The sequence below is a fragment of the Culex pipiens genome, chromosome 1 (assembly GCF_016801865.2).
Source record: "Culex pipiens pallens isolate TS chromosome 1, TS_CPP_V2, whole genome shotgun sequence".
Taxonomy (NCBI): Eukaryota; Metazoa; Arthropoda; class Insecta; order Diptera; family Culicidae; genus Culex; species Culex pipiens.
In genome coordinates, this window is record NC_068937.1 from 9,418,146 (window position 1) to 9,430,695 (window position 12,550).

General features: G+C 35.9%; 1 protein-coding gene across 14 annotated transcripts in view; it reads left to right on the top strand.

Annotated features, from left to right (window-relative positions):
- LOC120413290 (protein lap4) overlaps positions 1–12,550 on the top strand; it is a 126,717-nt gene that overhangs the window by 98,736 nt on the left and 15,431 nt on the right. For 11 of the 14 annotated variants that reach the window (XM_039574033.2, XM_039574032.2, XM_039574036.2 and 8 more), the window contains 5 exons: positions 31–1,716; positions 5,910–6,009; positions 6,073–6,295; positions 8,402–8,638; positions 12,331–12,547. In XM_039574033.2, coding sequence (XP_039429967.1) covers positions 31–1,716; positions 5,910–6,009; positions 6,073–6,295; positions 8,402–8,638; positions 12,331–12,547 — 2,463 coding nt within the window. Of the gene's footprint in view, positions 1–30; positions 1,717–5,909; positions 6,010–6,072; positions 6,296–6,854; positions 7,881–8,401; positions 8,639–12,330; positions 12,548–12,550 lie in introns of those variants that run through there. The other 3 variants (XM_039574040.2, XM_039574044.2, XM_039574043.2) reach the window with 3 other exon arrangements.

Sequence of the window (12,550 nt, forward strand, 5' to 3'; positions counted from 1 at the left end):
CCCTCTCCACGTACGCGATTGTCCCCGTAGGTCCCCGACGGCCGCCGATATGGCAATATCCGGCCCGCGTTGCATGCAAACGAACCCAGTAAAACCACCACCTCGATTAACTCCACCTACTCCACTAGTACTACTACCAACACCACCAACACTAGCTCTACTACCTCCTCCGCGTCGACGTCGTCGACGTCCGCGACCTCGTTTGACACTACTAACCAAAACAACAACAACAACAACAACACCTCGTCGACTGCGACTTCGTCGCAGCCACTTCCGGCGACCAAGAGTTACCTTCCGGTTTACACCGGATATCGGTCCACAAGCGGATCCTCGAAGGAACCATCGCCGGAGAAGCCTCCTCCGATACCGGCGAGTCGCTCGGTGACGCCCACTCCCGGTGGCGGCCACCGGAAGTCGGTCAGCTTCGATCTGGACGATCCGAACGAGTCGGAGCACCGGAAGGCGGCGGCTGCGGCCACCGCGGAGCGTTTGTTGAGGGATGCGAACAATAATAGTGGAGGGGGACAACAGTTGAAGGGGATTCTGCGCAGCGGGAGTCCGACGGCTTCGAGTCGGAGCAGGAGCACGACGCCGGAAGAGGACCAGGTGCGGGGGCGGTACGTTCGGGGGGAGGAAGTTGATACCGAGGAGGATGACAGCGAGGAAGACAGTGAAGAGGAGGAGAGTGAGGAGGAGGACCATCGGAATCCGTTCCGGAAGGAGTTTTTGCCGGAAGAGGAAGTGGTCCGGAGGAGGTCACCTCCGAGGAGGGTGGAGGACCGACCGTTGTCCCGAGAGGTGAAGCGAGCGGAGATTGTGCTCAATGAGGGTCTCCGGAACATGGAGGAGGACTTTGGACAGGGAGACTACGTCGAGTACGAGCACGACACCCGGACGAACACGATCCGGGAGGTTCGCGCGTCATCGACGCCGGATCTCAACCGGATCGAGCTGATCGCGGCCAAATATGACGTCCTCCCGACGAAGAAGCGCGCCGAATTTATCCACGAAAACTGCACCGCCAACACGCTCGTTCCGGAAGAGACCCACCGGCAGGTCCTGCTCGAGGAGAACCGCGTCCGTAACGAGCTCCTGTCGCGATCGACGAACCCGTTCCTAGACTACGGCCAATCCGTCTCCCCCGTGCCACCCCACCCGGCCTCACCTTCACCGCACTGGTCCGGCTCCAACCCCACAATCTACCCACCGGTCCAGGTCCTTCCGGTGCACTACACCAAACTTCCGACGCCCCAGCACACAATCTACACCTTCACCCAACCTGCTCCGCCGGCGCCGCCACCAACCCACCACCACCATCACCCGTCGCCGTACGGCGGAACAACCTACCTGGTGAGTGACCGGGTGACGTCGCCGACGCAATCCACGGCCTCCTTCGATTATTACGCAACAACACCGCCGACGCTGATGTCACCGCCACCGCCACCCCTTCCGGCCACGCTGCCCCCACGGACGACCGGTCCCATTCAGTTTGCACCCATCCCATCGACGGTGTTTAGCGAGTTGCACCACCACCATCAACAACATCACTTTAATGTAAACAATAACAACTTTGTGTCACCGCCATCAACGTCACCATCCTCTGCACAGTTTAACAACTACCTTCATCAGCAACAGCAACAACAGCAATTTCAACAGCAGCAACAGTTTTATCACCACCACCACCTTCATCAACAGCAGCAATATCAGGCTGGAGTTGTTAGTAGTAGTAGTAACAATAGCTTTAGCACGGCTAGTACTGCAGCGAGTAGTACGTTCGCTAGCAGTGCTATTTAAGCTGGAATGGTTTAAGTTTATCTTTTTTTTCTTGTTTGATTTGTTGTTAACAAAAATTTCAGAGTGCGGAGATTTAGGTTGTAAGGAAGGGGATTTTGATAAACTGCGGTACTAGAATGGTTGAGAGGAAAGCGTTTAACTTTCGTTTTTAAGGTGTCGATTACAATTGTGTTTCATCTAGTACTACAATTATCAAATTGCAAAATTCATTCAAAATTATTATTCAAAAACAGTTTTTGAAAGATGATATACAAAAATCTAGTACGGCAATTTTTAAAGGATTATCCAAATCAACTTTTTAATTCGCTGAAAAAACAAATATAAAAAGAATTTAATTGTATGAATAAGGACATGGTGTTTTTACTTCTGTCACTCTTATTGTGATTTTTTTTTCTGTGAGGCACTAGATTTAGAAAAAGGAAGAAAATGTCAACTCTATCAAAACATTTGAATTCTAACTGGAACGTCTAACAAAAAAATATCGGCTAAAAATTCGTGTTTACTTACTTTTTCCATGAAATTTAGTGCTACAATAGTCAAAATGCAAAATCCCCGAAAAAAATGGTTATAAAAAAATCTATGACTGCCCTTTAAAAGAATAATCGAAGTCAACATTTAAATTCTTCAAACTATGATTGCGATTGCTGACTTTTTTCAAAGAATTCATTTCTGAAAAAAAATATGTTGTTTTTTCTTCTGATCACATCAATTTAGCTCTTTTCAGAGGAGTTCTAAAAGTTTAAATTTAAAAATGTACGTCACAACTATTTGAAAAATACACTTTTTTCATGAACCATTCGAAATAAAATATTGATTTTAGATTCAGCTTGTTATATATTAATCAAATCTAGTACTACACAAATATCATGATACTATTTTTCCAATATAAAAACTAGTACTACAATCAACAGTGTGCACAATTTTTTTTTTAATTTTCATCAACAAATTTAATACGATTCATAAATAGTATTGAAATGATGATAAATTAAAACCTAGTACTGCATTCTTAAAGGATTACCAAAGTCAACTTTTGATTTTTTTTAAACTATTAATGCACGTATTGACTTTTCAATAGATTAAATTTTAAGATATTATTTTTTCTTCTCATTACATTAATTTGGTTCTTTTAAGAGAAGTACTTGAATTTAAAATTGAAAGAATACGTACAAACTATTAAAACATCTGGAGTTTTTTTTTTGAAAAGGTCCTATAAACAAAATTTTCATTTTTTGCTTTTTGGGTGTTTTTGAATACCCCTAACTCAAGGTGGTTCTAAAACACCCAAAAAGCAAAAATTAGAAATTTTGTTTATAGGGCCTTTTCAAAAAAAAAATTCCAGACATGTCCTTTGTCAGAAATCGTTGAAGAAAAAATCGATTGAAGATTTAAATTGTTCTATTTCGAATAAATTAATAAATTGCAGTAATAAATTTAGTACTGCAATCGGAAAAATGCACAACCATTTTTTCTAATTTATTCATCACCAGCTTTATTTTTATTCATAATCAGTGTTGAACCAATGATTAACGAAATTCTAGTACTGCACTATTGAAATACCGAAGACATCAATTGTTGAATTTTATAAAATAGCAAAATTTTAAATAAATTATAGGTGTTTCTAGTGAGAACAACATTTTGAGTTTTTTTTTTCAGTGAAGTACTAGAATTTGAAAAGGCTAGATAAATATTTAGTAATTTCATTTCTTCTGAAAACGTTCAAAATATAAAAATCGATTTTTAATTTTGAAATGAATCTTTTTTTATTCTTAAAACTTTAAGATAAAATGGTACTATATTTAAATTTTTTTTAATCAAATCGAAACATGAGTTTCACAAAAAATCAGTTTTCAGCTGCAATTATGAAAATTTACAAAATACATTTTTTTTTAATTCAATTCAATTTTATTTGTGAATAATCAAGTAACAATAAGTTCATTAAGGTACATAACAGAGTTTTGGAGTTCCTTTCGTAATTCGTAATTCAATCGAAAGCATTATTACTTATAAAAATTAAATAGAAGACAAGAGTAAGAAAAAGTTTTCCAAAAATTTACAGAAAATAAATTTAATTTTGAATTAAAAATAATGCAAAACATTCCACATTCCTTTTGCTGAAGAACGAATTCATTAATGTTAGAGAATATAAAAAAACGGAATTCTTTTAAAAAAAAAAACTTAGATAGAATCAGGCTGATATTTTGACTAATGGCATTTTTGTGAATAATCTAGTACTACAGACACATAATTATTTTATCAATTTGTTTTCCATACTGACAAGCACGAATTTGAACCTTGTTAAATATTTTTTCTGAAAAAATGTTGAGATAAATGAAAAAAATTGATAATTAGTATCATTTTATATAGGCTTATTTTTCAATTTTTAGTTGAGTTGGATAGTTTTTAGACTGGAAATAATTTTTTATTTTGAAATGGAAACTTTGACAAGATTTTTTTGTGGTTTCTTGAACATTCTATGAATTTTTAGCAAAAGTTTAAGGGGTGATTCACAAACCACGTGAACGAATTCCATATTTTTTATTTGCACCGAGTTGAAATCGTCAAACTTCGATGCAATGGCCTAACTTTAGGGAATTTCAATATTTGTATTACAGTCCAGGCTCGATTATCCGAAGCCTCGATTATACGAAGTTTCGATTATCAGAAGTTCGATTATCCGAAGGTTTGTATGGAACTAATTGAATTACGATTTTTTTTTTTCGTTTTTTTCTTTTTCTTGTTTTAAACATCAAATTCGAGTTCTGCGACCCCATTTTAGTCAAATTTGAATAGTTGATTTCTTATTAAATAATAAAATGCATTTTTTCAATATTTCGTAACCGCCATATTGGCTGCCATCTTGGATTAAAAAAAATGTAAATCACTTTAGCGTAGTTTAGGGGTCATACTTAAGCTCGACAATCAAAAATAAGACATCGAAAAAAAATTTGTTTTCGTGATTCGATTATCCGAAGTGACATTTTTCCGAGGCCTTCGGATAATCGAGTCTGGACTGTAATAGTGCAATGATGTACTACAATACATATTTGAAATTTTAATCTTAGTATTTCAAATACAACAAGTTTTTGTCATTTAGTTTTTGGAAGTTATTAGTGTAACGTGCAACTGTTTATCGAGATTTAAATGAAGTACTAGAATTCTAGTCATAATATTATTCTAAATGTTTGGAATTTTAAATATTTACATACTCTTTTGCCAAGCAAATCATAATATTGTTTTTATTCGGTTTGAAGGGATCATGTATAAGAGGTAAATTTTGATGATTACAACACATCAATTTTGTTGCAAAATTTTTCGAACGAAAGTAATAACTCGTCACTCACTTAAATGATACTAAATTGATTTAAACAAACTCAACATCGCTCTACAACTTGCCATCTTGATCAAGTTTCAGTATGAAGCGTGTCTAAAATTCAGGCAAAATTTGGAGAAGAAATTGGAACATTTGATTCACCAATCTTGTACTGCAGTTTTTCGAATATCGCACCAAACGAGTTATAATTTGTAGTAATTTATGTCTGTAAGCTATCTTTAGGGATCATATTTCATCGATGTAACACAACCATTCCATTCCAGGTCACAAACTCGCCAGTAGATAACCACAGCATGATGTATTTTTTCAGATAAACCAAACTTAGCGTTAGTAGCATTACTTCTATCTGTGTATGTGTTTTTAAATCTATATCGATCCAAGGGAAAAATATAATTTCGCGAATCGAAATAAATTTTAATACTGCTTTTCAAATAAATTATACCAAAAAAAAACATGTGACACTTTTGGCGGTTTGATTTCTCTCTCCTCTACATTGGGTTAACTCAGTTTTATTTCTGCATCCAATCTTCTCCAATCGATGTGACTAGCAAGACAGTCCGAGACGAAGCTCACTGCGCAGCTGCAAACCGAATTGGCCCGAATCTTTTAGTGCACACACCGTACAGGCTGCCTGCCGCGCTTTCCGCCTCAATAAAAATGCACTACAAGACAGTTTTTTTTTCGTTCGAAAATGGGAATGATTTGGCGTTTACTGTTCGAAGTTTTTATTTTCCCCGACAAATTTGAAGTACCAGAATTAAAGCAACCTTTTCTTTCGCCTCAGTCGCCACCGCCAGCGCCGAAAACGCCGAAGAGCGTGTCCGACAAGAAGCGCTTCTTCGAGAACGCCATGGAAGATCAGACCAAGCAGACGCCGAAACCTGGTAAGGAACTTGATCCGATCTAGTACTTCAGTAAAATTTCTAATTTTGATTTTTTTTTTGCAGAGAAAGTATTCTCTTTCCTCTCTCAAGACGAGGTCGAGAAGCTGAAGCAGGAGGAGGAGAAGAAGATTGCGACGCTGGGGCGGCGCCACATCCGGGAGCGCGACTACGAGGAGGAAGAGGAGGAGGAGGACGAGTTCTGTTCCGGCGATAACGACGACGAGGACGACGATGACGAGATCCGCAGACGGTACGGAAAGTCCGACGAGAACGATAACGATATGAGGTGAGTTGAGCGGCGTTGTGTAGTTGTTTTGGAACGTAGAGTTGCTGTTCTAGTACCTCAGTTGCGCGCGCGTGTCTGTGTGTGTGCTCTCTATCTGTTTGATTTCTATTTCTTTGATTTTCTCCCTTTATTTACCGCTCTCCTTGACTAGGTCCTAGCGACTGTAACTCTAACTGCTATCGAGTGTGCAAATCTAGTACTGCAACTGAAATGTAACATTTTAAATACAAACGATCCATCCAAGGCTGTAGAATAGACTAACAAAAACAAAAAAAAACTCTAATCTAGTACTACCTTTCGAGTGTAAAGTTAGCCCTAAGCGATCGCGTGTTAGTCTCTAACGTAGTAGTAGAATGCCGACAGCCCCCGAAATCGCATGCGTCGCTGACAATCTTCGAACCCGGCCAAACATTCCCCGGAGAATGACTGCATCCCACAAGTTTTCATCATCGTTGTGTCATGTGTTCTTAACCGGTTCGCGGTGCAGCTTCATCAAAATCTCTCTCTTTTCCCTCCCATTTTTTCTTCCATTCCCCCTTCGTCACGGAATCATTTTCAGGAACGCACTCGAAGAAATCGAAGCTGTACTCCGAAGTTGAGAGTAGCGGCGGCGACGACGACGACGGCGCGTAGTGCCAATTTACACACCAAACTTTTCCTCTCACTTTCCCTCGCCTGTATTCTACTACTGCAACTTTCGCCTGCTTGCTCTTGTACGGCATAAAAGAAAGCGGGTTCTGTCACTATCGGGTTAGAGGTTAGAGGGACTTCATTCTGTGACGTCTAGACCAGCTTAGGTTGGTATTCTAGTACTACACTAGAAAATAATTGAGCAGTTTTAAAGTTAGAATAGCCCCTGAAGCAACTAGGACTCGAAATTGTTCATAAATCAGGATTGTTTGGCAACTGGCAGCAGTTACCTCAACAAATCTAGTACTGCATTTTTCGAACAACAAGAAATGAACGTCCAATTTTGGTGCTGCCAAACATCGTTGTGACTAGTTGCATGATTTTTTCAGGATTTGCCAATTCACCGGCAGTCAGTTTAGACGTTTAGGTACCAATCTAGTACTACAGTTTGTGGTAAAGTGAGGGATTTTAGCATATTAACAACCGGAAAACAAATTAAACTGCAGCCAAATAATCTAACCACAAAGGTGGTTCGCCCCAACTAGGTAGAATGTACTAGGCCATTCTAGTACTGCACCGCGCGAAGCAAGGACAAGTATTATTATTTGTAACTAACGTTAGTTTTATAGTTTTAGGATCTTTTTTTCACACTTTTTTGTTTTCCGTTTCTATACAATCGTGATTCAGCGCGAAACAGAGGAAGCTTTTACACATTCGGTCATTTAACTATCTATCCCTCAAATCGGTGATCGCCACAGTCAATTATACCACTGTTAAAAATTAGTCAGTTTTTTCTGCTATACACACTGTAAGTTATTCTAACCTTAAGGCTAGCGCATATCTTTAGATTTACCAGAAAACCAAACTTTTCCCCCCCTTTTAACTGCTGAAGGTTCTATTTTATGTAATGTTTTTGAGAAGAGAATCAAAATAAAAGAATCGTTACTTGTGTAAATATGATTGGCTCGCTTTTTCACCTGTCCTTTTATACTCTTAAGCTGTGTTTCGGTTTTCTTTTTCTTCAACTAAAAAAAGTAAGTCACTGTTTCCTTTTTCACACACATTTTCTTTTCCTCACACTCACACTGGAAAATTTCACATTGGGTGGTTTTTGGCTAACTTTTTTTCCAAACTAGTTGTTCCATTTCTTAGAAGAAAAAAATCACACGTTTTCGGCTGCGGGTGCTTCACATCATTTTTTCCTTACCTTATTTCTCACAATTTTGTACATTTTTCTTATTCGAGGTGTGGCTACGCACCAGCTTCGCGCTAGCGTGCGTTTCGTTTTACCCCCCCTCAAACCAGTCAAACAAAAACGTCAAATCTTTTCTCTCTCTTCATTTGTTTCGTTCACATTTCCGCTGTTGTGTGTGTCTTTCCAAAAAAAATCGCTACGAAAAAAAATACACAACCCATATCTTCGCCAACTCACCCACCAACACAAAACTCATCACCAAAAAACAAACCAATCAAAAGCATTAACAATTCGTCGACGACGGCATCGAACACATTCACCACACCAACACATCAACAACAATGCCCGACGATTCACGAGGAACGGCAGCATTCGGCGACACCTGGGCAGATGAAAACGCCCGTCAGCCGGATTCCGATCCGGACGGCCAACGCCGAGAAGCGAGCGCGCGCCAACGATATGCTACCGCCGGAGTACGACGAGTCCAAGCTGAGTCCGTCGGAGATACGGGCGCTGAGGTGAGTTCTGGTACAAGTTTGAGTAAACACGTTCCACATAAAGTTTCTTTTTATGAAATTAGCAAAACCACCATCTGCAATGTTTAATTGAACATTTTAAAAGTTAATAAAACACTTTAAAAATTGTATTCTAGTACTGCAACATTTGAAAAAGGGTTTTCCAGAATAACCTGAATCAAATAAAATTAGTATACTGCTAAAATTTGATTACATGAATCCAAGATAAGCTAAATTTACTAAAATTTATATTCTAGTACTACACTTTCCTTAAACGAATAGTTATCCTACCTAGATTATGGTCACTTTTAGATATTCTCTTGATTTGTTACAACTAGGCAAAACCTAGTTTGTTCTAAACTTTAAGATACAAATTGAGTATGCAAAATATGGTGGGACAATTATGCAGATAACTTAAAAAATCTCAAAAATGGTTTTGTGATTTTCAAGCAATACATTTATTGCACATTGCACAAGTCAAGCGAAATATAACTTTTTTTTATCGTTTTCTAGCACTGAAATCCTAAACACATTCAATCTTTAAACACAAAAACTTATATGAATTCATATTCTAGTACTACGTTATTTTTTTTTGCAAATAAGAATTTTAAGATTGATATTCTAAAATTTTTATTTTGTTAATTTACCTTTAACATCAAATGGGGCTGCCAAAGCATGCCGTCTTCAATAAAAATCCCTTTCAAAAAGAATTCGATGACATAAACGTAACTTCGCCTTAACAAGACTTTCAGGAGAAAAAAAAATAAAAGCACCGATTTGTTTGCTGTTTTTTGTAAGTTTTTTAATTTTCTTCATTTACCTAGAATTAGCTAACCAAAGATATTTTTCAAATGTTGTTGAACAATTTTGAATTTTTATGTTGGATACATTATTTGCAATGGTTTTAATAAGTTGTGTAATCCGTTCATAAACCTTTAACATGTAAAAAAAGAATCAAAAATGAGTTTTTCCTAACAATCAATCCTCATTAAAAAAAATCTCAAAAGCAAAGGGCAAAACAAGAAAAGAGTATCAAATAGAGGTGGGCAAAACCGCTCTTTTTTAGGAGCCGCTCATTATCGTTCGCTCATCAAAAAGAGCCGCTCTTTTGAACGGCTCTTTCGCTCTTTGTCAAAATTTGAATGAAAAGGTTTTTTTTTAAGAATCGTGTGATTTTATAAGTTATTTCATATTGGACTTTTATAAATAACAAGCCTTACTCGAAAAACTTCGTCTTTTCCTTTTTTCGTTTGTTGACGTTTTTAGCTTTTTTCCTTATTCAGCCTCCTATGATCAAAATTTGATTTTACGCAACTTTTCCTATACAATCTGCAGATTTTCCGGAATCGGTTCCAGAGTGGCCAAAGTTGCCACTTTTTGGCGTAAGAACCTTCCTTGGGCTTATACGAACCCAACGCAACAAAGAGCACCTCGATCCGACGCTCCGTATTGAACTTCTATATCTATATATATATATATATATATATATATATATATATATATATATATATATATATATATATATATATATATATATATATATATATATATATATATATATATATATATATATATATATATATAGATATAGAAGATTTGATAAAACAAATTAAAACTGGTAACGAGAACCGCGGTTCTTTTTTTTGTGAGCCACGGTTCATTCGCTCTTTTCAGTGAACCGGCTCTTTGAGCGGCTCGCTCTTTTTTTGCCCACCTCTAGTATCATATTATTTTATGAAAAATTGAAAAAAAAAACCGCTAAATAGTGCATATTAAAAAAAAAGAAAAAAAAACCTATTTTTTATTTTATCAAAATTGTTAACGTTAAAGAGGATTGACAACGAATATCGATTAGGTATATCTCGTTATCGTCGGGACTATTTTATAATTAGCAGTTTGGGTATCAGAAGACGTGAAACTGTACATTTAAATTCACTAAATTAGCGTTATGAGTTCATTATATTCATGAATTCACATATTAATATATTTTTTAACTATCCCAATTTTTGTTGAAAATGGTACGTTTGAATAAAACGATTTTCAGTTTTTGTTGTAAAATATTTTTCCTCCCATCTTTGCCAAAATTTGTTTGGAAATCTAATTAGCGACTTCCAAGCGGCTTGTTATTTCAATATATTCAAATTTTCGAGTATTGATTTTTGATCTAATCAACTAGTTTTATCTTTGAAATTAGTTGATTAGATCAAAAATCCATACTCAAAAATTAAAAATGATATTAAAAATCAAAAACGAAAAAAAACAAACATCTAAAATCTAAAATCTAAAATCTAAAATCTAAAATCTAAAATCTAAAATCTAAAATCTAAAATCTAAAATCTAAAATCTAAAATCTAAAATCTAAAATCTAAAATCTAAAATCTAAAATCTAAAATCTAAAATCTAAAATCTAAAATCTAAAATCTAAAATCTAAAATCTAAAATCTAAAATCTAAAATCTAAAATCTAAAATCTAAAATCTTAAATCTTAAATCTTAAATCTTAAATCTTAAATCTTAAATCTTAAATCTTAAATCTTAAATCTTAAATCTTAAATCTTAAATCTTAAATCTTAAATTCAAAATCCAAAATCTAAATCTAAAATCCAAAATCTAAATCTAAAATCTAAAATCTTTAATCTAAAATCTAAAATGTAAAATCTAAAATCTAAAATCTAAAATCTAAAATCTAAAATCTAAAACCTAAAATGTAAAATGTAAAATCTAAAATCGAAAATCGAATATCGAAAATCTCAAATCGAAAATCTAAACACAAAAACCATCTGACATAACAATACAGTCCAGACTCGATTATCCGAATTCTTCGATTATCCGAAGGTTTTTGAGACTTCGGATAATCGAATCACGAACAAAACATTTTTTCTTCGTATTTTTTTATCTTCTAATTTTTAGCATCAAATTAAAGTTCTTCGACCCAATTTTAGTCAAATTTGACTAGTTGATTGCCTATTTAATTAAAAAATGCATTTTTTCAATATTTCATTACCGCCATTTTGACCACCATCTTGGATTTAAAATTTCTTAATCATTTTACAGTAGTTTAGAGATAAACAAAAATAAGACGAATATATATCCGAAGTTTTGATTATCCAAAGTGAAATTTTTCCGAGGCCTTCGTAAAATCGAGTCTAGACTGTAATATAAATTATGAAAAATTTAATATTTCACATTTATTGTATTTTGTGGAAATTTGAGTGAATAATACTTCTAACTTTAATGTAGTGGAATCCATACAAGGGTTCACGTCATATTAAAATCAACGTTGCAAAAAATAGTATATCTAAAAACTTGAAATTTTGTTAAATTTTTGAAAAATTATAAAAAATCTAATATTTTAAACCTCCATACAAATTTTGCGCGTTGTTTTTTGCTGATAGTTTTTTGGAAATAATTTGAGTATTTTTTTTAAATACAGTGTTCTGAAATTTCTTTATGTTTGTCATATAAATAATAATTCAGAAAAAACGAATCAAAATGTATTGTTTCAATCCCATGTCGCAAAATATATAAAAGTTACAACGTTGTTTGAAATTCGGTATTTTGTCAAAATTTTAGTATTCTACACTTAATAAATTAAATGATGACCATCAAATTTATTTTTTCGTTATCGTTAGTTTTGTAATTGAGTATCTCAAATTTAAAAAAGGTCATTCAACAAAATGATTTCCTTTCTTCCAGGGCCCAAAAGCGTGCCGCGTGGCGCCAAGCTCGGCTCAAATCGCTGGAAAATGATGCCCTCCAGGCGCAGATCATGATCCAAACGATGAACGCCGTCACGATGCAGGACGGCGATCAGTCGAACAACAACAACCCGGCGGTGCTCCATTTGAAATCTGACCATCACGATTACTACCCAACGATTGCCGAGCACGTCGTCAGTAGCAGCGACGAGCAGGTG